Source organism: Cheilinus undulatus, linkage group 19 (assembly GCF_018320785.1).
Source record: "Cheilinus undulatus linkage group 19, ASM1832078v1, whole genome shotgun sequence".
Classification (NCBI taxonomy): Eukaryota; Metazoa; Chordata; class Actinopteri; order Labriformes; family Labridae; genus Cheilinus; species Cheilinus undulatus.
In genome coordinates this window covers 5,607,263-5,632,723 of record NC_054883.1, presented here as the reverse complement: position 1 = coordinate 5,632,723, position 25,461 = coordinate 5,607,263, and the positions used below count along the sequence as shown (strand labels likewise).

The window sequence follows — 25,461 nt, the reverse complement described above, 5'->3', positions numbered from 1 at the left end:
TGTATGGATTAGCAATTACTGATGCCCAGTGTGTGAATGTGAAGTGAAAGAGTGTAAATGAGTCCATTTACTATTTCACTGAGCCCCAGAAAGCTCTTCCCTCTATTCCCCTATAGCTACAGCAGCTTTGCACAAGGGGCTAGTGAAATAAAATAATGTGTTAACGATCATTGACAAGAGAACATGAAACTCCAACCAGGTTAGTTATTATAAGGTCTGACTTAACTAAAAACTGGACGAACTGTGGAATCATATTCTCACTATGTACCACTAACTGTCAAGTGTTGTGAAACTAAAACTACTGGCCATTTTCTTGTTGTCTTAAACCTCCTGATTTCAGCTTTTAGTGTTTATTTTTTCCTCCAAGTACTTGTATGAAAGTGCATCAATGTAATGAAGTACAATTCATCTCCCAAAATATACTCAACTAAAAGTAAAAGCACTGACTTTATGGAACATACTCATTCTTTTCATCTAGTATAATATCTTAATTTTTATGTCATGCTTTATATTTTGCAGGTCATGGCTTAAGTTTGCAGCTTGGAACTGATTATGCAAGGAGGAAAATGAAACTACAGCAGGAGCTTCAACAGGACTATAGACAACATGTTGCAAAGGTGTGTTTTGTAACATTGTTTTAGTGCCTGAGTCATGGTATATTGTTAAATTAGCTGAGTATTTATCCTGTAATTTCTCACATGTATCCCTCTAGAAAAATGACCTGAAAACTAATGAGTGCCATCCAGAACCCCAGGGTCTGTCCTTACCTATATATGATAAGACATCAGTGCAGGTATATTTTTCTGACTTTTAGAAAACTGTATTTATTTAGATTTATTACATGCTTTTGATTAAGTGGGGTATTTTATCTTTGATTTATATTGTTTTTTCCCTGTTCCACTGATGTGGCAACAGAACACCATTTAATCTTTTTTGATGAACACAGAACTACAAGTAATTTGGACTTTTAATCTTGGATCTGTATTCCATCGTGGACTCTAGATTTCTGTGTGTGACAAACTAAATTGCAGCTATTTTTCTGTTGTCGTCAGAATTGAATTTGATTTATCACTGAGCCTGCATTTAAGCTGATATGGATTGTTGACTTTACAGTGCTTCATTTCTCCTGGTAACAGCTTATGTTTACAAGCACTCTGTAAAATAATTAAAGCTCACTTGGAAAACGTGAAGAGGCGTGATGAGTGAGTAAGTGTGGCCCAGTGGCCTAATGGATAAGGCATCAGCCTCCGGAGCTGGGGATTGTGGGTTCGAGTCCCACCTGGGTCGCATCAATTTCATCTGACTGTCACAGATGAGTGTAGTTTATGATCAGTTACACTGTAGGGAACAGTGTGGACAAAGTCCATCCAAGCAAATGAATGATACAATCAGTAATACCATCATGTCACTTGATTAAAGTGAACAATGAGAAACTGTTTCCTGCTTGTAGAGTAAAGGACTCTCCATGTAAAAGAAGTAATATAATTTAATTTGATCACAGAATGGATGTCTGGAAGTCAAATAGTGAGCCATTGAATGTTGCTGGTTTTGTTTATTTATTTTCATATTATTGGAAATATGGAAAGCATTCAATTGAATCTTATTCCTCTTATAGCAAAAACTACGAGAGGAGAGGAGTAAAGAATACAACCTCTTCCTTGAGAAACAAGTTCAAAAGCAACGGTCAAGAAGAGGGGGGCCTCCTGTCACCACAGAGGTAAGAATAATTTATGAACAAACAAGCACACACACACACACACATATATCTTGCAAGGTTATAGCAATTATGATGACACATTTTTTAGCTTACCCCAAACACTAAGCTTTGTTTGTAAAACATTTTTCTAATATAAAGCATTGCTTTAATTTTACATTTTGCATATTTTAAATTTCAGCCTGGACATATGCAGTCTTCAGATGCTGTGCACGTTCCCCCTCCAGTTTCTCTCCCTCTGTTCAGCAACACACAAACAAATGATCACCATCCTCCTTGGGAGCACCCTGCATCCAGGCGTGATGCAGCCACTCTGACTGAGGCGGTGGATGATGGAAAAAGGGCAGAGACTTGGGTTCCAGGCCATCGGGGACGAAGACGTTGGCGAGTAATTAGACCAAAGGAGTCATATAGCTCTGAGGAGGAGATGAGCACTGACAGAGAGGAGGATCTGGGGTTAAGACACAGGCAGAGGCATAGCAGAACTACTCCAGAGCCTGTTTACAGAGAGGAGAGGAGGATCAGAGAGCACATAGATAACAGGTGTAACTTTATTCTTCTGGTGTTTAATTCTGATCCTTTTTGTCTTTAACTGTAAGCATTCACGGGAGGTCAGGTACGATTGCATACATTTTTGCCACCTTTTGTTTCTCTTTTAATAACAGAGCGCCCCTGCACAAAACAGAGGTGGAGACTCCTGGTGGTTATGATGAGAACAACAACAACTTGTATGGGAAACCAGAGTAAGCTAAGATGAATTTCTATGTTGACAGCAATGAGATTAGTTCTACTGAAACAGAATTATCCATGCACTTGCAGAGTTGGAAAGCCAATAACATCCTCCTGTAGAGCCACATAAATACCCTCGATCAATAAAGAAATCTGATTGAATGAGCCAACACAAGACAGGTATTGATAATTGCTGCCATATGCAGTTATTGCTCTCCAGCAGTTTCCTTTTTTATTGTTTCCTGTCATGCCATTAAGTTGAGCCACTCAGAGTGAGCTGGTATGTGTCGATGGTGATGGAGGGAGAGTGTTGGCCCAGCTCCAGACAAACAATTACTCAAGCCAGTTTTATCTAAGGATCTGGACTGATTCCAGAGTGAGGCTTCAGTCCCCATCTCAGGCCAGAAAGCTGTGCAAGCAAACTAAGACGCCGTGTGTGATGTAACATGGTAGCTGGGTGTGGCTCAGGGGAACTGATAACTGTGCTGTTAACCTTAAATCCTGCCAGTAATTGGATGAGTGTTGTGGAGTGTCAGGATCTGTCTGTCTGTGTTAAACAGTCTGCAGATGCCAGACAGAATGAGGACGGCTGCAAGATCAAAACCTCTAACCAGACAGGAAAGAGCAGAGTTTGCTACAGGACTTATGATTGGTAAAAAAAAAAGAAACGAACAATCTTATTACATGATGATCGTGTTCACATTTTGATGGGATTTAAAAACTGAATTCCCTATTTTCCCCTGCAGGAGCAACAGAGGAACAGACAGCCTCTCAGCAGAGGAAAGAACAATACAAGCAAGAGCTACTGAAACAGATTGCAGAACAGCAGAAGAACAAGCTCATGTGAGTAGATATTCAATAAATCAACACCAACTCAAATGTTTACCTGCTCTCGCATCTCTTAATCAACAAAGGATGGGATTTTTTTTTTCAGGGAGAAAAAACTTGAGCTGAGGGTGACTGCTACTGGAGCCACAGACCCTAAGAAAGAGGTAATGCAAGATAGTCAGTACATTTACATGCACATTGAAGTTGAGCTATGGTAATAGCTACATTAGGCCATTTAATGTGATACCGCCCTTTTCCCGTGTACATGCACAGCAGCAGAATGGATGTATTCATGGTAACATGTCCAACACTACAGGCGATGGGTTTATGCCTCTTTTCAGCCAGTTACAGTAGACCTTGTTCTGGTTGACAGTGCTAGCATGTTAGAAAGTGGCTAAACGTTTGTATGTGGAATGGAAAAATATAGACAAACTTTACTGCTCTGTGCATTGTAAACAACTTTGTGCTTTACTTTTGGTACATATGAGATGAGCTCTGTACTTCTAGCCTGATGTGAAAAGGCATAAGACAATTTGACTACTTCCAGGGAGTCGTACATGGCAAAAATATGGTGTAATATGCCTGCCAACAGCCTCCCTTCACCAGGAGGACAAGACTGAAAATGTAGAAACAGATCTTTGAGAATAAAAAACTGACAAAAAGTAAGTTTAGGTTTTTGTTACGGAGATAAGACCAAAACTTAAGGTGAAAATGGACTAAAATGTGACAAAACTGAAAGGCATTTCTAACTAAAGACTCAGACTAAATCTAAATTCTGGCCTAAAATGTAAACTGTTGCTAGGCTGAGCATTTCAGCTGTCTGCCTGCCAATGGTCCAGACAAAGACTGTTGAGCATGGTAGACCACCTAGTCCTGTCTGGTCCATTTGAAAACTATGCATTGATTTATCTCTAACTGCATTGTTGAGATGTCTTGGTCCGATTTTAAGAGGTTTGATTTAGTGCAGTTTCAGCTGGACTAACAGTTTTATGGTTGGACTAACACCATATTTTTGTAAGGATGCAATCTTACTGTAAGCAAATCAAAATTCCTCACACGTATTCTTCTTGTGTTCCCTGCAATATCTTTTGATAGTACGTGCAAGTGTTTCACAGACTCAACTCAAATGAGTAAACACACGTTAAATTTCAACTGTACTGACATCATACACAATAATTATATTATTCTGACCTAACCTTGAGCAAAATTTCTCTTTTTTGCATGTTGGGTCTACTGTTACAGCCTGACAGAATGAAGCAGTTTGGGTCTGAGAATCCAGGTTACAACAGACTGAAAGAGAATATCTCCACAAAACCTGGAATAGATCAGGAGATCATAAAAAAGGATCAGAATCCAAGCCCTAATGAAATGGCTGATGTGGACTACAGCACAGGTCTCAGTCAGCTGAGAGGGATGCCTATGCCTGGGTCAGGCACCGGGGTAGGACATGTCCCATTATTAGACTATTTCAATGAAGACTACCACAGGGACTTCTCAAACATGATGGGAGATGTGGCCATACAGAGGTAGATTATGCCCTTCACAAGAAAGACTGTGAATGCTATGAACGGCTGTGAATTTATGAAAGATTTTGTCTTTTCAGGGTTCTTGCTGGTCCTCCTCCTGCCCCTCCCATTGTTGGTAACCATTACAACTCTCCTTATGATGCAGCCTATTACTACTATGGAACCAGGAACCCACTGGACCCTTATCTTCCTCACTATCAGAGTATAGTATCACAACCAAGAAATAAGATGCCTATGACCATATCAGTGGCCTAGAAAACAGCAATTAATAAATAAAACTTAGGGCAAGGTCGATATTATCAAGTGTTGGCATTATTACCATCATATAGTCAACCTCACGTAATCCAAGAGGCATGATTGGCTGCACTTTTTTCCTGCTTTTTGATTTTAATCTAAGGTGCCCTTTTGTCTTTTCCTAAGTCTAATCCTTCCATTGTTTCAGAAATATGTAAGCTGTATCTTATTTTTTAGACAGTGCATCTTGGAGGGAACACCATTCAGGAAATTTCCAAAGTCCTCCTCTAAGACCACCTCCTGTCAGACCGAGTGGCCGGAATGAGTTAGTAGCTATCCCACCACCTTTACTTTTGCAATAGAAACTTCCATATTGTATTTGTAAAAAGTAATATCTGTCTCCACACAGATATTGACGTTTATCTCTCTGTACGTAGAGCCCCTGATCAGCAGAGAATGTCTCCGCTGAATATAGGAGAAGTTTTAGCGGAGAAGTCTAAGCAGGCGAGTCCACTGACTTACCAAGAAGCACTCAGACAGCAGGTGTGACATTAGATGCACAAGATACAAGATATCATAAGCAGACCCTGTACTTTACATAGCAAAAAATACTAATGAAAGACTTTGACTCAAACTTTTGACAAATATTACCTTACTCATGTCCAGATTAAAGATAGAGAGGAGCAGAGAAGACAAGAAAAAGAAGAGAAAGAGCGTGAAAATGCCAAAATAGAGGCGTACAACCCTTGGGGGAGAAGTGGAGGAGGTGCCCCAATCAAAGACCAAAATGGCAACCTAGTTAGTAAGTTGGCTTTTCCTTTCTGTATTCAGTAGGTCTTTCAAATTTAAAATGCTTTTAATAATACATTAGGATAAGTACTAATACTACTCGTGCTCTCAGGCAATCTGACCGAAATGCACAGGATCCTCGAGGAGTCATATAGGAATCCAGTGCCCAGGAATAGTAGACAGACTCAGAGCTTTTTGATGAGTGATGCACTCTCTCCTAGAGGTAAAGACAAAGCTCCTCATCCTCATCAACTGGCAGGTAGAGATCTGTCTCTGTGAAAAATTGTTGCAAAGTTTTGGCAAGTTTTGTTTGTGCCTGTATGTACCATGCTGCTCTTGATAAATAGCTGTTTCTGTCTTGAACTGACAGGTTGCACTGAGGAGAGTTACAGAGAAGAGCTGAAAAATCAGGCAAGTATTCAGCCACAGCCCACAGTCTAGAACACAATACAGTATGTCTGAAGGACTTTATCAACAAAAGATACGTTTATTTTTTTTTAAAGAAAATTCTCATTCTTGTTTTTTGTTAAAGCTAAGTCAGTGTTCTACAGTACATATTTTATTAAATCTTGACTACCAATAGATAGAGGAGAAGAGGCGAAAACAGGAGGAAGAGAGGGAACGAATGAGACTTCAGGAGGAGAAAGAAGAAAAGAGACTGGAGTACCAGCGGGCTTGCATGAAGCGGGAATATGAGGAGGACCAGAGGAGGCAAAACAAAGTGGAGGTAAGGAGTTCATCTTACTTACACTTCAATTGGCTCTCCTCACAATGGGGTTACTGTTGAGAAAGACTTGTCTCGGCTCTTTGCAGAATAGGCCAGAAAACCACAGCTGGACACATGAACCTAAAACACGAAACAGGAGGGAGGACGAGTTGAGGCAGGAACAAAAGATTGAAAAGATTGAGAAGAAGATACCTGAGAGCAACAAGGACAGGGAAGAGGACCGGGCAGTGCCAAGTTATGAGGTACAGTAGCACTGATAAGTCATGGGTGCTGGGACATGACATGATCAAATACGGCTTAATCTAAATCACTGGTTCCCAACCTGGGGTCCAGGTCTTTGTCTGCTCTGAGGCTGCCAAAATTAGATATGCAAATATTGTTTAAAACCATGACAAAGCAGTTATTACATATTATATTATTATATACAGCAGTTGCCAAGGAAAATTGTTTGGGAAACACTGATCTAGAATGATCCAGTATGCTGAATTATAAAATTAAATTCAGTACAATAGAACATAACAAGGTAGAATTTGATGCATTATGATACAAACAACATGAATTGTTTTTTATATTTCTTTGACAATGGATTTTTGGATTAAACTTTTTTTTTCACTCATGCAACCACCCCTTCACCAGGTGAACTGGGATGAGTGAATGAAGTGTAATGTGATATTGAAAATATAATGCACTGCTTTGTTCCCCTTGTAGAAAATGTTTACAACTGGGGTGCAGCACATAACTGCAGCAACCCTCCAGGTTACAGTAGGTCAACAGCATCCTACAGTAAGTCTGTGAGCTGCTGTCTGGGACCTACTGTACTGTAGCTTGCAGCTTTATTGAGCATCGAATCACATGTCTGCTTTTATACAATATGTACAGAGAGAGCCATCTCCTCCTGTCCCAGCATTGCTGAAGAAGCTGTCAGATCCTGTGGCATCTAGACCTTCCTCAGTTACCAGTCAACTCTCCTCGAGAACTGTAGGTTTCTAAGTTAACATTATTTTTGCTTGGTAAAGCTATTTATTTGTCAGTCAGAAATAAAAAATTGCTCACCTGTACCATTATAGGACCACTTTGTGTCAGCACCAAGCTACCAAGAAGTCCCTGCAGAAGCACCTCAGCTACAAGGTAGAACTGTCTGGCCTTAGCAAAACAAAAACCAGTCTAAACTTTAATCAGTACTACTCTGTTATCAGTAATACTCTGCTTGCTTTAGACGTTCAGCAGGAGGTGTTTAGAGAGCTGTCAGTCCTCCGCAGGCATCTGAGGAAAGAGCTGAGACAGGTGGAGCATCAGATGGCCCAGACAAATTCAGAGAACAGTAACTACACTTTCTCCAGCAGGTAATCAACTCACATACCTCTAAGCAGCAGGGGTAATTTGCATAGGTGAAGCATGCTCAGAATGAATTAGATTTTATCATTTTCTTCCCAGTTTAAAAAATAACCATTTAAGGAACTTATTAGATATGCTGTATCCCCTAAGGTGTAATTTTAATTTTACCTACTACAGTCCAGATAGATGACAGTGAAGACATAGTACTTATCTGATCTTATAATATAGAAAAAATTGATTTGATAATAGTATTTGAGGGCATTTTCTTGTGCTACGAGCTAATGAAAATGACCCAGGTCAAATTGGCTATCGTCTAATCTTTATTCAGATTTGTTTCAGGGATTCATTACCGCACTAATGTTATAAAATCATGCTCGCAGGGGTCTTTTCATTTGTCTTCACACAGTAAGACTAGAATCCTGCTGAACGGCATTTGAGCAGGACTTATGGCTGCTTTGGACCCACTCCTACCATCAGAGAAAAAACACCTGATAAATGCAATTCAGTCTTACTCCCTCAAAAAGAAGGAAGCAACACCCCCAAAAGGTCCCTGTAAAGTGTCTGTTTCTATTCTAAGAAGTTTGCAGCAAATCATCAGAGAAATGTCTTTGAAGTGCTGCCAGTTTTGCAACTTCTCTTGCCTCCAATATAAGCTGCTTACACAGACGTCTGAAGCTTTAAGCCTTATGAAAGCATTTGGAAATGCTTAACACACACTAACCAGGTGTTATGTCCTCTCTATACTAAAACAATACTCATATAAATTCTTTTAAATAGTCTAAATTACAGAGGCCAAGGTATCAAGTGGAAATGAATGCTGCTGTCACTGAGTTACACATTACTTATTCTCTGTTGGTGTTCAAAAGTGTGCTTTTTGTCCTCTGCTCAGGTCCAGAGGACAACCTAGAGTGGCTGCATTTGAAATGCCACACAAGCAAGATGTTCAGCCATCAACACAGAGTCTTTATTCTGGTGCTGCACAAGTAAATATGCAAAATATCAGAGAGTTCAACCAGCTTAAATACAGAGGTAAGGACAGACAGCTTCGCTGATTGAACACTGGTTTTATTTAACTGATCAAATCAACCCTGATTACAGCTAAAAACACAATAAATCAGTTTTTATTTGATATGTATGCCTAAAGTGTTCCCAGGACTGCAGTATCTCTACCTGCCTGTCTTTGAGAATTCATTCTTTCCATGTAAACCAGAAGTCACAAATAGTTCCAGCTACAGAAAAACTTTTGGCTACTTTTTGAGAAAAGGAAATTGCTTCATCTTACTTCTATCACTTACATAAAAGCAGTGAGCTGAGCATCATCTATTCATTCCTTTGAACAGAAACCAATTGGACACTGCTTACTCTGCATCTGTGCTCAGAACCAAACACATTTCCCAACCTTGAGAAAAGGTTTGAAAAAGCCCTCCTGTAATAGCCTCAGTCATGGTGTAGATGTAAGGACATGATGAGGATCACTGGTTCAGACTTTCTTTGAGCGTTGTGAGAGCTCTGCGTGCCTCCAGCTACACTCAAACTTTAATCTTACGGGGTCATGGGAGGCCTCAATCAGCGACAGGCCTCTTTGGCAGCAAAAACTGAGAATTTACTGCAAGGGACCGAGGAAATGGCTTTGGACGGTTTCCCAGACTGAGACTCAGTGCTGCAGCTTGTTAAACCAACAAATAAGAAGAAATTCTACTTTGTGACCAATTAACAAAATCTCTTATCAAACTTCCACATATATATTGTGGATTTACGCCAGCTTTACATCTGAAAGCTGCATTGGATTCATATTTAACATTCAAGTCAGTCCCCAGGGATGCTAAGTCATGGCAAGAACTGCTGCTTCACAGAGCAGGGGGAGGGGAAAAACTCTGAAAAGCTTTATACATGTAATGTTTATCTCTCATGAATGCACCAGCTTACATTTTACTTACCTCTATTATTGTGCAGTAGAGCTGTTAATTCTTTCATTTGTCAGACACAGCATCTCGAGAAGAGGTCCGTCACATGTACCCTGACCCTCCCACTGACGCACAAAGCCTTGACATCCAACAGCAGGCACTTATTCGGGAACAACAACGCAAAATCTGGCTTATGAAAAGAGAGGAAGAGCAAGGTGAGTGAGCAGGTAGCAAAAATGTCTCCTCTTCAATTAAAGATTTGAATGCCATCACCATGGCTATATTAGTTTATTTAACTACCTTCTTTTTTCTCAGTTTAGCTCTGTTAAGAGTTTAAAGCAAGCTTGTTTGGTTTTAAATTGTCTGCTTAGTTTTAGTCTTTTTTTCTCTGCAGTTAGTTTTACTCAACACTGGCAAGGGGAGCTGTGTCATGTGTCTACAGTGAGTTTTTTGACTAAGCCGTTAGATTCAGTGGATTTTCCCAATGAGACATTCTACAAATTGTACAACCAGCCACTGCAAGACTGTTGCTTTAATCTCAGACACAGTCAGATTAAACTGCAGACCGGTATATGAAATTGACTGAAAATAATATTGACGTCTCTATATAAGCTAAAAAAAGACCAAAAAAGCCCCCCTTAAAGATTGTCTTTAAGTTGAATGTAAAGCATTCAAAATTAAGGTGCACAGGACATGATCAGCAAAGAGAAATATTCCATCAAATCATTTAAAGTCAACACATGAATATTCTTCACAGGAGCTTAAAGCCCATTGTCCTTTAGAACAGTGGTTCTCAACCTCGGGGTTGGGACCCTCTTTTGGGTCGCGAGACACTGAGAGGCAGTCTCCAGATTCCCTAAAAAATCTACCCTTTTTTTAAAAATTCCACTGTTGCCACTTTACACCAATTTTGACAAATCTTAACCATTTTTCATCATTTTTCCCAAAAATTTTAACACACTTTTTCCATTTGACAATTATTTTTTCCATTTTAAACTCTTTCCACCACTTTTTTCTGCCTGTTTTTGCCACTTCTAAACTAATTCTTGCCACATAAGCCTAATATTGCCTTTGTTGACCTATTATTGCCACTATTAACCCCATTTTACCACTTTTTATGCCCAATTTTTCCGATTTTAACCACATTTCACTATCTGATATGCCCATTTTTGCCAGTTTGACCAGTTTCTGCCAATATCTGCCTATTTTTCTCTATCAGTTAGCACTATTTTGCCAGTTTATAATGATTTTTCTTCCCATTTCATCAGATTTCCACCCATTTTTGCCAATTTAAAGCCTTTTCAGCCACTTTTTAATTCCCTTTTACCACTATTAATGCCCTTTTTTGCCTTTTTCAGTTATTTTTTGCTATTCTTATATCATTTTTGCCACTTCTAACCCATTTCTGCTACTTTTAAGATCCAATTTCACCACCTTTAATGCCATTTTTTGCCATTATTAACCCATTTTTTCAATTTTTTAACCCATTTTAATTCTTTTTTTTTTTTTAACAAAATAGATCTACATTTTTTATACAACACAAATGATTTAAAAATCACAATTGTTTCAGTGTTTTTTTTCAGGTTAAGTATGAAATATGCATATTACAGCTTAGCTTTACCATAGACCATGGTTTTGTTGACCTCCATGGGCCCCCAGTTTGGCTGGGTCCCAGAAAGCTCTCCCCTTTATCCCCCCTTATGGGAAGCCCTGTCTGCAGATGACTATTCCTGACTATTCCGGTCAAATGTATCACTACAGGATATGCAAAGCAAAAAGTTAAAAAAAAATCCAGTGTAGTGTAAATTGCCTGATATCTACCCCTACTAACAACTAAAGACAGTAGGTAGAACTAGAGCTATAGCTGAGGAGAGACAGGAATTATGGGAGGTGAGAAAGTTGCACCAAATAGCACCTGGCTGGGAATCGATCCCCCAACCAGTGTGCCAAGGACCACAGCCTCTATTTATTAGTACCTGAGCAACTTCCCCAGCCACACTGGTGCCCTTGTCATTGGTAGTCTTTTTTTCTAGCTTTGTAAACAATTTTTGTTACTGAATGTTAGCTTGTAAATATTTTTAGCTTAACTAAAATGTGTTTGCTTTAACACAGACTTTTTGGACAAGGAACTGAACCTCTATGATCCTGTAAGTTGTCAGAAAGAAAACCTTAAAGCTTTGCTAGCTTTTCTTTAGGGAGAGTGTTTAATTATTGTGTAATTCTTTTCCTAGAGGAACAAGCATCGATACTTGGACCGTGGAGACTCTGTATTACCATCTCAGAGCACTTTTATTGGTAAGCCTTGGAAACATGTTGTGTTTGTGAACACTGTCTCTGTCTCTCTTTTTTAACTATGAACAAAGTGTTTTACTTCAGTGTGGGCAAAATGTGCTTTCAGGCTTTTTACTAAGGCTTCAGACATTTCCCACAAAGATGACATGGCCTGGAAGGTCAGCAACAAACAGCGTAACAATACTGCACCAGAACAGCCTCTCTGCCAGGTTAATTTAGCTCTTTGTGTCAGTGCCAGGATAATTGTAGCATGAGCCAGCTCTGGTCTCTGTGTTACAGCTGCTGCCAGTGCTGGGTGCAAAGCTCCCTGGCCAGCTGCAGGGTGGTGATAGAGCAGTGCCAGCCGCTGAGAGACGGGGGTAGCAAAGAAATGGTTAGAAAGCCTGGTGCAAGAGGGAGACGTTTGAATAGCTTCTCTTCTCCCTTTCAATCCCACAGCCTTTTGATGGAGAATAATACCACATTGACTGATTTTTATCGGTTATCTTGAAGGTCTTGAATCTATTGTTGCTTTGTCAGATGTTTACAGCGAGGATGCTGGTGAGGAGCAGGTCCATCAGCAGAGACAACTTCAGCCGTCAGCAGACAACAGAGAGAGGATGGCAACACAGAGGAGACGTGACTATGATGTATGGAGCTGATCAGTAAAGTCTGACTCATTACAATGCAGTGCTGTATCTTTAATCACCTTCCTATTAGTTTTCTAATTGCACAACATAAAACAGGAATTTTCATCGCTCTCTTTCATCTGATCTCTTTTCATCATGTTCAGAAGGTTGCAGAGTCCAGGGATCAGAGGGATCGTCAGTCTGTACTGAAGCTAGAATCTGAAGTCAGAGCCCACCACCACCAGCCCCATGTCCAGAGAGAAGATACTCACACAGGAGATCACACAGCCAGATCAGGTTAGAAGAAAACTCACAGAAGAGGTTTTAAAAGCTGCTTGATGATAGAAAAAAAAATCTTCATAACACCCTGCATGTACATATGAGATTACATCATGGCTTTCCTACAACATAGTTTTAACTTCTGCAGTGAGATTTTTAAGACAATAGTCCAGGATGCCCATTACAGTTTAAGTATATTATTAATTAGGCTTGGAGAAATTTCTATAACATTTTCAAGAATTTTCATGGGAATTTTGGGGATATGTTTGTATATTTTTGAAGGGTTTACTAAAATGTGCCATTTTCTGTTGGAATTTCATAAATTTGTTTGGAAGTTTGGGGGAATCTTTGGAAATTTTCAGACATTTCATGGCATTTTGGATATTTGGGATTTAAGGGAATTTGATTTAAGTTTTTTGTATTTGCTCAAAACCTGGAAAACTGATTTGCAAATTTCAGGGAATTCGTTTGGATATTTTTGGAAATATTCTTGGATATTTTTAAGTTCTTCCAGGGAAATTTGGGGATATGTGTGTATATTTTTGAAAGGGTTTACAGGGAGTTATATGTTGGAAATTTACTTACTTGAAATAGTAGGCATTTCACTTAGCATTCGTTTTGGGATTGGGGTTTTTTGGGATTTCAAGAATTTTCCATGGAAATTTGAAAGATTAATTTGGGACTCTGGTGATTTTTATTTTCATTTTAATTTTTGGGATGAATTTTCTTTGACAGTTTTGGATATTTTCTTTTGGGATAGTTTTTTTTTTTTTCATTTTCAAGAATTTTCATGGAAATTTTGGAAATGTATTTGGGATTCTGGGTCATTTTAATTTTTGGGATTCATTTTATTTGAAATTTTTGAATATTTTCTGAAAATTCTGCTTTAAATTTCATTAGTATTTTCACTGCAATTTGGGGAAATTTGTTTGGAAGTTTGGGGATTTAAAAAAAAAAATAATGCATTTTCATGGCAATTTTGGGAAATTTGTTTGGGAATTTTTCTGTTGGATTTGCTTCTAAATATTAAGGAATCTTTTTAAAAAGTGAGAAACTAATCTTTAGATTTTATGGGATTTGTTTGAATATTTTGGTTTATAGTTTGACATTTTCAAGAAAAATTTGGGGCTATGTATATTTTGGAAGGTTCACTAGGAGTGTAGTTTTGAGATCTGTAGGCATTTTCATTGGAATTTGGGAAATCTGTTTGGAAGTTTGAGGGTTTTTTTTCAAGAATTTTCATGGAAATTTGGAAAATTACTTTAAATATTTTGGGCAATTCCTTTGGGAATTTGGGTAGGGATGCCATTTGGAATTTTAAAGAATTTCATGAATTCTTTGGGGAATATATTTATATATTTTTGGGAATTTGATACAAATTTTTAGGGGAAATTTCAATGGAATTTTGGGTTATTTACATCAATATTTTTATGAACTGACATGAAATTTTTGGCTTTTTGGAATGTTTAGGCTTTATGATAACATTTCACTGAAACATTTGGGGAACATAAGAAAAAATAATGGGGTACTTATTATTTAATATTTAAAAAATATATTTAAGAATTTCCATAAAAATTTTAGGTAATTTTGTTTGAAATTGTAGGGCATTACTCTGGATTTTGGAAAGGATATTTTACAAGAAATTGTGGACTTGAGCTTCTTAATCTGCCCTGATACATTTCCGCTAGTCATAATGAGAGACAACACAGATGTTAACTGTTGCTTGAGACACATTTTCAACCATTTTGACTTAAAACCACTGAATTAATGATGTCCAAAGAGCAGTAGCACCTATGCTGAATTTAAAACAACTTTATATGCCAAAAGAAATGTGTGATGGATGACCTTCTGTCCCCTCCAGAGGGGCTGTCTGCAGATGGAACAGATGCCTTATCTCTTCGCTCTGCCCTGGAGAGGCGTGTGTCCGTGGACACTGTTGCCACAGAGCCCTGGCTGCGACCTGGCACCTCAGATGCTGTGAAACAGTCCGGCTGCAGGGAGAGGCCAAACAGTAGGATGGATCCTCAACCCTGGCTGACACACCGCGTCAAATAACTTCTACTGCCTGCTCTGAGTATGGCTGCTTCTTTACCAGCACTCCTTCTCTTTGGACATGGATAGTAGAGCCTTCCTAAGCATGAAAAATGCACTTTTAACTCTGCAGATTAGATTTAACAAAACAGTTAAATAATTAGGATATCTATGACTGACCAGGGACCTATGAGTATGTATTAATGCAGTTATTAAAGTTGTGGCCAAAATGATTTATTTTGGAATAAAAGTTTTAATATTTAATGTTGCCCTGGCTCATTATCCATCAAACAATCCAATTTCTCATCCATCCATCCAGTTTCTACACCACTTATCCTGTTTGGGGTTACAGGGTTTTGGACCCGATCCCAGCTGTCACTGGCCGAGAGGCAGGGCTCATCCTAGAGAGGCTGCCAGTCAATCACAGGGCTGCAATTCAGAGATAAAAAAAATCATCACACCTACGGGCAATTTAGAGTCACCAATCAGCCTAACGAGCATGTTTATGGACTATGAGAAAAGCCAGAACATCAGGATGGTGCCCACGCACACACAGGGAGAACATGCAGACTCCACAAAAAAAAAAAAAGTCTGTCTGATGGAGATTCGATCCAGGAATCTTCTTACTGTGGGGGGACAGCACTAACCACTGCACCACCATGCAGCCTTCGTTCACCATTGAGTTCATAATTGTTAGAGAAAATAAGCAGCATTTAGAAGTCAGTGATTCAATTTTCAAATCAACCAAGTTCAAAAACTTTATTGACCTAGAACCTGATTAGAATGCCAGATGATATTTTGTACAGAAAGTTGTACATAATCTTTTTGCAACATAGAAAACTTTACATTGCTGTATCATATACATTTTGTTTTCTACATCCATGAGCAGGAATGCATCCCATTCACTCTTAAAGCACAGCTAACTTTTCTCATCTTCTCTCTATATATAACTTTCCCCCAAAACCAAAGAAAAAAAAACATTAAATATATTATTAACTTCTGATTTTGTACACAAGTGAAAACTAAACATAAAAACAGACTAGTGACTCAAAAGCAGCTAGAATCAGGTTGCTCTCTTACCATCCAGTTTCAGAAGCCCAGTTATCATTCACTGAATCTCCTTTAAAAACATAAGAACATATAAAATGGAATAATTTAACCCTTCACTTTCCGTGGTCTTGTTCAATTACAAATCATACTGTATAGGACAATCTGCAGGAGATGGTACAGTCAAATAAATTATCACAAAAGTAAAATCTCCAGTGCATTCAAAAAAGAGATCAAGTGCAGCAAATCCAGAGGAGGAAAAAATAATGAACAAAAATAAATGAAATCTAGTGTTATAAGATTATATTACATAGCGGCAGATCTGTACAACTAGTATCATCCAAGAGGCTATCGATGCTAATGTTAGCCATCTGCTGTGCAGACAGAGAGATCATTACTATCAATGTGTGTCACATTTCTTAGTCACTGAATATGTCCTTTTGCATGTTGCTTAAACCTTTCTTGATTTTAAATATACAGTAAGAAGCACAAACATGTTCCTTCTGAGCAGATCAGATACAATATTGTCAGTTATTGATCAGTAGTTTAATCCAGTGGAGGCATCGCTACACCTTTTTAGGACATCACTGTTTTCAGTGATATCATGAACTCCGTCTGGGATGTTAATGTTTGTGTGTCTGCGTGTAACGGGGGTTGAGGGTGCAGGTAGGTGGTACCAATAAGCCGATTTGAAATCAGCCGTTAGAGTCATATTTTTCTGAATGAACGAGGTGGAGAGCTGAGCACAGAGCTGAAGGATTTCTGGTGCAGCATCACTGGGCCTCCTCCCCGGCCTCCTCCCCAACCTCCGCCTCCATCTCCGCCTCCTGCTCGACACAAGCAGGCCGAGGTTCTGCTTCAGGCTCGGGCAGCTGTGCAATGTGAAACACGAGGCCAATACGCAGGAAGAACTTCCTCAGGACGGCCCGGAGCTCAGGGATCAGGTCGAACTGCATGATCTCACACAGCAGGGGGTAGTACCTGGACGCATGGGCCTTAAACTGGAGTGAGGAAGGGGGGAGAGGGGACAAAGATAACAGTCAAAAGAACATTTTAAGAATTTATTTTAATTATACAAAACATCAGTGAGTGACAGATGGAATCTAAGTCTGTTTTATTACTTCTACTCCTTTTACTCTTTATTTATATTTCCATGTAAATGTGAGAGACAGAGACAAAGATTAGAAAAACAGTTTGCCGTGCTGTGCTGTGTTGCTTGCAGGCCCTCAGGACGCTATCATAGGAATCAATGTAATCAAGCTGATTTTGTTGCTGACACTCACTTGGGTGGCGTAAAGTTAGGACACGCTGTAATGCCATGTTTACACGGACATTATCCACTAGAAACAGAATCTTTTTTTAGTATCCAGTTTCAAAACAGTTCCACAAAAAGTGTCTGTAAGGCCACATTACATATAGAGTGCCGTGAAAAAGTATTTGCCCCCTTTCGGATTCCTGATTTTTTTGCATATTTATCACACTTAAATGTTTCAGATCATCAAACCACTTTTAATATCTCACAAACACAACCCAAGTAAATACAAAACACAGTTTTTAAATGATGATTTTCTTTATTAAAAAAATCCAAACCTATCTGGCCCTATGTGAAAAAGTAGTTGCCCCCCCTTGTTGAATCACGAGTTAACTGTGATTAACCACCATTTTTGGATAGCTGAGTTCAATTTCACTGGCCACACCCAGGCCTGATTACCGCCAGATTTATTGAAGGAAGAAATCCCTTAAATAGACGCTGTCAGACAAAGTGAAGTAGGCTACAAGATCTCAAAAAGAAAGAAATCATGCCACATTCAGAAGAAATTCAAGAACAAATGAGAAACAAAGTGGTTGAAATCTGTCAATCTGGAAAAGGTTACAAGGCCATTTCCAAGGCTTTGGGACTCTAGCGAACCACAGTCAGAGCCATTATCCACAAATAGAGAAAACTGGGAACATTGGTGAACCTTCCCAGGAGTGGTCAGCCAACCAAAATGACTCAAAGAGTTCAACGATGACTCATCCAGGAGGTCAAAAAGAACCCAGAACTACATCCAAAGACCTGCAGGCCTCACTGGCCTCAGTCAAGGTCAGTGATCATGACTCAACCATAAGAAAGACACTGGGCAAAAATGGCATCATGGGAGAGTTCAGAGGCCAAAACAACTGCTGACAAAAAAACAACACAAAGGCTCGTCTCACATTTGCCAAGAAACAGCTTGATAATCCCCAAGACTTTTGGAGAAATATTCTGTGGACTGACGAGACAAAAGTTGAACTTTTTGGAAGGTGTGTGGCCCGTTACATCTGGAGTAAAAATAACACAGCATTTAATAAAAGAACATCATGCCAACAGTCCAACATGGTCTGGGGCTGCTTTGCTGCTTCAGGACCTGGACCACTTGCTGTGATTGATGGAACAATGAATTCTGCTGTCTACCAGAAAATCCTGAAGACCAACTTCCAGCCATCAGTTCATGCCCTCAAGCTCAAGAGCTCTTGGGTTATGCAGCAGGACAACGACCCGAAACATACCAGCAAGTCCACCTCTGAGTGGCTCAAGAAAACAAAATTAAGGTTTTAGAGTGGCAAAGTAAAAAGTCCATACTTAAATCCAATTGAGATGCAGGGGTGTGACCTTAAACGGGCAGTTCATGCTCAAAAACCCTCCAATATGGCTGAGTTAAAACAATTCTGTGAAGAAGAGTGGGCCAAAGTGAGATATTAAAATTAGTTTGATGATCTGAAACATTTGAGTGTGATAAATATGTAAATAAATCAGAAAGGGGGCAAATACTTTTTCACTGCACTGTACTTTCTGTGAATGTTTTTTTTTTTCTTCCATTTACAATGCAATGTTCATGGTCAGCTCTAGGCGTTAAGAATTATCTGCTCATTCTACATGCAAGACGTTGTTTTATTGTATGTATTTAATGCGGAGGGTTCTCCACAGTCAGTAAAAAGATTTGCGGCTCCTCACCCTTTCGTCGCTGATCTTCAGCACCTTGGTGAGGAACAGCAGCAGCAGGTTGGTCCAGGCTTCTCTGTGGCTCTCTGAGGTCAGAGCCAAGAAGTACGCTACAGCCTCACTGCATACGCTGCAGGAAACAAACACAGAGAGAAGCTTTCAGAAATGTCTGTGAATTACTACTGAACAATCGCACATGACAGAAAAAGAAACCAATCTTCTTAGAGCCTCGTTCTGTGAAGAATTGCTGCAACAAAGCATCTGCCGCTCCGCTTTGTTTATCCCATGGAAAACTGACTGTGTAGTTATGATGATGAAGATTGTTTTTGCTCACTTACTGCTAATTAAATCCACTGACGGAGGCTTGAACAAAAACAATCAAGACTTTTTTCCCCTGCATCCTCTGATCTCTCTCCTCTGACCCTGCAGCTCTCCTCTGACACCAGCACCATCTGTCCTCCCCTCTCTCCTTTATTCCTCTTCCTAGTTCCTCACTGCTCCTTTTCACTCCACTCTTGTGACCTAACCGTCTCCCAAATCTGCTTTCCACCTGCAGTAATTAACCCTGGCCCCGAGCTTCTAATAATGTAATAAATGTGTGCCTGTTATTCTCCTGTATGGAACAATGGCATGTGTTTAAGAGAAAAGGGAAATAAAGATAAAGCTCAGGCATGATGACACATAATGTCTGAATGAATTAAGACTTCTGAGCTAATCTGCATGTAACCACCCTTCCTCCCCCCTCTCCTCCTCTTCCCTTTCTAATCTTCTTTGTAATAATAATTTCAAGCTGTAAATACAGGCAATGACTCTGATTTATATCATCATCATCATCAGTTTCTGGGTGAGGCTGCTGGGAGAGAAAGGGGTGATGGCTGTTTGTGAGACACTGAATAAAGACGCAGCGATGACAGCAGTGCTGACTGAACAATGAAACATCAGTGAGATCATTCCTTCGGAGCTACGCAGCACACAGCATCCGTTTCAGACAGCCGCCTCGCCGTGCTCACTGTGTTGATAGTGACATCAAATTAGTGCCCTCTCCTGATTTCTCCTTCCTGTGAGGTTGGCTCTGACAGTCCTGCCTGAAGAAGTGTGATATCTGCATTAACACATCGGAGAGAGTGATGGTGAATGTGTGAGAGACGTGTTGACCCTAACCACAGCTTGACCGATAAAATGGCCCTCAGCTCAGGGAGCACATTCATGTTCAGACACGCACACAAAGACTACGAGATGAAGGAACTGTTAATGATCAGATAAGCCGATGTCTTACAGGCATACTGGAAAAGATCCTGGATAAGGTGCTGATTGGTTCTGTTTGACACAAACGTTACTGTTGATTCACATTATCTCAGGATAACTGTGAGCCCTATGTAGAGATGTGGTTCCCAATTTGGGACCCCTAGGGGGGGCACCAGGCCCCTCTGCTCTGATGATGCCAAAATTAGATGCAAATATATTTTAAAAAATCATGATTAGAAAAATAATGTATGATGGTGGATAAAGAGATTAAAAAAATAAAGATAAAGGTTAATTTTTGAGGAAAAAAGGTAACATTTTTGAGAGATTTTTCACAGAATTTAAGAATTTAAAAAGTCGGCACTTTTGACATTACAAACTCACTTGAATCATAAATTTAAATCAGTGTAAAGTCCAAAATTAAAAAAAAAATCAACTGAAAACAGTTGTTGAATTTTTAACTTCTTGACCTCATCTCAAAAATACTAGTTTATGACTTTAAAAGTAAAAGAAACAGGGTTTTTTCCCTGTAAATTAACTGTCTTAACCTTGAGTATTCCATGTTGTTTTTTTGAAAATTATTTTATCCTCTTTATTTATAGATTATCATGGGTTAAACCAGTGATACTCAACATGTGGCTCTTTTGTGATGATTTGTGGCTCTTTTGAGTCTTAATTTGAAATATTATTGCCCCATAAATGCTTAAAAAAGGCAAACTTTGACCTCAGAAATGATCCAGTGCAAGTCAATTTAATCAGTTTGTTTCTCACACTGTTACAGTTGGCTTTAATTGCCAACCTTTATTTTTAGTATACGTATTTCCATTGCCCTCATTTACAATTTTTTTCCACTTTAATTCCATCTTTTTCTGCTTTAAGCCTACTTTTGCCACTTCTTTTTGCAACTTTTTGTCCATGTTTGCCACTTTTGTCCAGTTTTTGCCCTTTTTCCCCTGGTTTTCCACTCTTATCCTACTTTTTGCTATTTTTGCCACTTTTCACCCATTTCAGGTTCCTTTTGCCATTAAATAACACTTTTTAACCAATTTTTTGCCACTCTTTGCTGCTTTTTGCCTATTCTACCATCTATTGCTGGCTTTTGCACAATTAAGTCACTTTTCACTAATTTTTTGTCATGTTTTTGTCTCTTCTTCTCACCCAAATTTTGCCACTTTCTGCCCTTTTTTGCCACATTTTCTCCCCATTTTGTCAGTTTTCACCCAGTGACACAGTGGCCTGTTACTGATATTTGGTCATAAATCAAGTAGACCAGCTTCATCTTTTGGCTTTATTAACATACCAGTGTAGTACCATTACTTCAAATGTATTCCATCAGCTGATGCTCTGTTCTGAACATCCTCAGATATAATAACTGATAAGATGGCTCTTTCCAGCTGAAATAAAGCCTTTAAGCCTTCCTGATTATTGTCATCATCACAATTTTTCTGCCACTCAGACAGAGGAGCAGCACTGCCTTTGACGTCACAGCATACTCTCTAAATATCATGTAAGTGTGTAATGTGTATCTATCTATATAAATCTATACAGTAGCTTCACCAGTTTGAGGTGGAGCTGATCAGTCTTACCTGCAACTTCCACATAGGACAACTGTGCCGTGCACAGAAGCGCCGTGGGTTTGCTCTGACTGAAGGCGAGCGACCTCGCCCACTGGGAGCATGACTAGGGGGCTGCACCGCGGTGCACAGCCCTGATCAGCGGGCAGAGATCACAGGAGAACTGCGAGTTCACGAAGGAATAGTATGTCAACAGCAGACGATTTTACCTTTTAGGGTTAATCTATCAACCTTTCCATTTAAGTCCATGATATTATTGCTTCTGCCATTGGGTGTGTACATTAGGAAGTTAAAAGGTTAATGTTTGCTTAAAGGACCTTTGGTTTTATGCAAAATCCTTTGGCTAAGTATCCCCAAAAGTTAACTTTCCCTCGTCAATGGCACCAATGTAGCTCTGTGACCCACTGACCTCTCGGTGACCCTTTGCTCTAGCTGCAGGATGTGATGTAATGTTGATATAGTGATGATTTATGGTCCCGAGTATGCGCACTGTGTTGTATTTTGAAAGAACCGGACATTCTACGCTTGTGACTTCCTGTTTTGAACTTTCTGATCTACGGGAATTGGTGAAGTTTGGCACCGGCCGGCGCTGAAAATAGACCTGCAGCCAATCTCGAACGAAGCAGAGCAGAGTGGCGCTCCAGGGACGCAACACTGCCGGACTGGAGCGCCGGCTGTGGAAATGCTATGATGGACTGGAGAGGGGGCGATTTGCTCCGCAGTACGATTCACCAGCAGATCTTGGCGCGATAGCTGTATGTGGAAATTGGAGGCTAGGCATCCTACTGCTACAACACACCTGCCAGACAGTCAGACCAGCCCCTTATCATGTCTAGTTGTTCCTAATCAAGAAAAATGGAAGGTTTGGCAATGCTTAAAAAAAATTCTACATTGAAATTATGAGATACTAATAAATAAATAAAAATTCAACATAATGAGATAGTAATTTATTTATCTTTATGAGATAAAGAGATGAAATTTTAAAGTAGTCATTTGTCATAATATGAGGTGAAAAATCCAAAATTATGAGACAGTTACTCATAATTTTTGGATAAAAAAGTACTATTATGAGAGAAAATCATAAGAATGTGACAAAACGCCTAAATTATGGGATAGTTAATCATAGTTATGACATTAAAATTTGGAATTAAAAGATACTAAGTCATTGTTATAAGATGAAAATTCAAAATAATGAGAAAAAATGTTTTATTTATGAGAAAGTAAATTACAATTATGAGATTTAAAATGAAAATAAAAGGAGAGAAGATTAAAATTATGGGCTAAAATATTGAAATTATGAGAAAGTAAATCATAACTTTGAGATGAAATTTGTTATGAGAAAGTTTATCCTGTAATTATGACTTTATTTCATCATAATGTGTTACTATCTCCAAATTGTAACGTTTTACCTCATAAATATGATTTACTTTATCTCATAGTAACGAATTTTTAATCTCAAAACTTTGAATCCTTATATTACAATTATGACTTAAGATTTATTTATGTTTTTTTTTTAATTGCATGACTGAAATTTTATCTTTTTTAAGTTGCAGAAATGGGCTTCCATATTTATGTGATCCAAAATAGATCACTTATAAGAAAAAATCACCCCTATAAAATATTTGGCAGGAAAGAAAAAGCCAAAGAGATTGTTTTTTTTAATAGATCAGGCTGTAAACATGTTTATTTGTGATATCAGATTCTGTGATGGGCTGCGAGGGCTTTTGTAATCAGCCTCAAGTGGACAGTCGTGGAGCTGCAGTTTGTTTAACTTCATGTTTTATTCTACATTTAAACACCAGAAACTTCCGTCTAGGTGATGACTGATGGATGTATCTCTAATCTTGATCTCTACTGCTACTAAAAGATCAAGCAGTTTTAGAGTGATGTTGCTACATCGTGTTTCTTACTTGAGTAGCCGTCTCTGAACCTCCTCCCAGGCGTCCTGCCGGCTCGTGTCCGTGTACATACGAAACAAGATGCGTAAGCCGCACGCCAGGCTGCTGGTCTCCTGCTTCAACAGGTTAGGCTTCGACTTTCCTTTAAAACCTTGGAAAAACACAAAAACATATAAAGTAAAACTCAAACCCTTTTACTTTGTCGACACAGCATGAGGCCAAGTGCTTATCACAGTCTCAGCTTCCAGCTACCAGGGTAAAAAAGGCACAGAGACAGCCTCCTTTCTTTGCTCTACCTGCTTTCCACAGTAATGTCCTCTGCTCGTTGTTGGAGTTGAAAGCCTTGGCGAAGCGGTGCGACTCCAGCAGACAGTCCAACAGCTTAAAGAGCTGCTCTGAGGTCAGGTAGCGATACATGCCCTGGTCCTGGGTCTCCACTGGGACGTCTGCTGCATACGCAACGTCCCGCTTTAACAGGACAAACACAGGAAATGTTCTTATTGGCTGTGGAAGTATTAAAAGGGATAAAGGCAGTCTACAGCAGGGATGTCAAACTCAAGGCCCGGGGGCCAAATCCGGCCCGTGACACAGTTACACCCGGTCCACCAGATCAGATCATATTTTTATTACAACTTGCCCACCAGTATGAGGTCTGCAGATTTCCTCCAGTGTAACAATGTAAACACAACCTCAATGACTGAAAATATCCTTCTTAAGTCAGAGAGAGAGAAATAGTAAAGAGTTAAAATAATTTGTTAAAAAGTCAGGAATGTGGGAAAAAAATTGTGTTTTCATTTTGTTTTTTCTAATTTGCAGTTATGGTTTTGAATTCTAATGTCATATTTTGATATTTTCAAATCAAAATTTGGACTTTTATTTCATATTTTGACCATTTGGATTTACAATTTTAATTTTTAAGTCATATTTTGAAGTTTTAAACTCATGAAATTAAATTTTATCTTACATTTTAACATTTTCAACTCCACACTCAGTATTTTAATTGCAAATATTAACCTTTTCTATTTAAAATCTTAAAATTTTAGCTCATCTTCGGACCTTTCTAACTCAATATTTTTAATCTTTTCTCATATTTTGACATTGAAAACTCATTGTTTAGAATTTTATCTTATATTTTGACCTTTAAAACTCTTGATATGTAATTTATCTCATATTTTCACCTTCTAGATTTTTTTTCTCATATCTTGACATTTTCAACCCCTAAATATAACTTTTAATCCCATTTTTTGACCTTATAGATTCAAAATTTTACATTTTTTTATGTCATCTTTTGACCGTTTAAACTCATTGTTTTGAATTTTATCTCATATTTTGACATTTAAAACTCTCAATTTTAAATTTTTTTAGTATTTTAACTGTTAAAGATCACAATTTTAACTTGTGACTTTTTTTTTAAATTTCAAAATCGTTTATCATCAATGTTACGTTTTCTTTCCCTATAATTTGTTACTGACCAAAATTCAGAATTTGGCCCCTGCTGTGATCGAGTCCGACATCCCTGGTCTACAGTTTCAATAACAAACCAAGACAAAGGAAATATGTGCTGATATCAGAGAATAATCTTGTTTTTTGTTTGTACCTGAGCAGCAGCAAAATTCTCAGCATCCTCCTTCTTACTGGTGGCGGGAAAAAACACGATGTTATCAATAGTCTGGATGAGCTCCAGCTGCACCACACACTTTATCAGGAGGGCGGAGAATAAACGCTGCTCCTGGACTTCTTTG

At 38.9% G+C, this 25,461-nt stretch overlaps 2 protein-coding genes and 1 non-coding gene across 5 annotated transcripts in view; 2 read left to right on the top strand and 1 right to left on the bottom strand.

Moving 5' to 3' along the window:
- Positions 1-183: 183 nt before the first annotated feature.
- Positions 184-15,020, top strand: LOC121527655 (centrosome and spindle pole-associated protein 1). Its single transcript, XM_041814679.1, has 28 exons — positions 184-199; positions 520-617; positions 713-793; positions 1,616-1,717; positions 1,896-2,257; positions 2,380-2,457; positions 3,004-3,095; positions 3,190-3,286; positions 3,378-3,435; positions 4,532-4,797; positions 4,875-4,999; positions 5,269-5,356; positions 5,469-5,574; positions 5,698-5,833; positions 5,933-6,089; positions 6,207-6,231; positions 6,404-6,547; positions 6,634-6,789; positions 7,427-7,525; positions 7,615-7,675; positions 7,764-7,890; positions 8,772-8,911; positions 9,864-10,001; positions 11,899-11,933; positions 12,018-12,081; positions 12,598-12,707; positions 12,851-12,983; positions 14,827-15,020. Exons 1-28 carry the CDS (start codon positions 184-186, stop codon positions 15,018-15,020), a joined length of 3,288 nt encoding a protein of 1,095 aa, XP_041670613.1.
- On the top strand, positions 1,215-1,287 carry trnar-ccg. The gene has a single exon. It is a non-coding gene; the product is annotated as a tRNA-Arg (tRNA).
- Positions 15,021-15,756: 736 nt separating the features above from the next.
- arfgef1 (ADP-ribosylation factor guanine nucleotide-exchange factor 1 (brefeldin A-inhibited)) overlaps positions 15,757-25,461 on the bottom strand; it is a 101,160-nt gene continuing 91,455 nt past the window's right edge. For 2 of the 3 annotated variants that reach the window (XM_041813967.1, XM_041813969.1), the window contains 5 exons: positions 25,317-25,456; positions 24,016-24,187; positions 23,732-23,870; positions 19,018-19,135; positions 15,757-17,044 (listed from right to left, as the gene is read on the bottom strand). In XM_041813967.1, coding sequence (XP_041669901.1) covers positions 16,817-17,044; positions 19,018-19,135; positions 23,732-23,870; positions 24,016-24,187; positions 25,317-25,456 — 797 coding nt within the window. In that variant the 3' untranslated portion in view covers positions 15,757-16,816. The remainder of the gene's footprint in view (positions 17,045-19,017; positions 19,136-23,731; positions 23,871-24,015; positions 24,188-25,316; positions 25,457-25,461) is intronic. The other variant, XM_041813968.1, reaches the window with a different exon arrangement.

What these genes read in the sequence shown, in the direction of transcription:
- LOC121527655 (XM_041814679.1), top strand. An exon ending in ATGATAAGACATCAGTGCAG is followed by an intron (nt 794 to 1,615) that starts GTATATTTTTCT and finishes TTCCTCTTATAG; the next exon opens with CAAAAACTACGAGAGGAGAG. An exon ending in GTCAACTCTCCTCGAGAACT is followed by an intron (nt 7,526 to 7,614) that starts GTAGGTTTCTAA and finishes GTACCATTATAG; the next exon opens with GACCACTTTGTGTCAGCACC.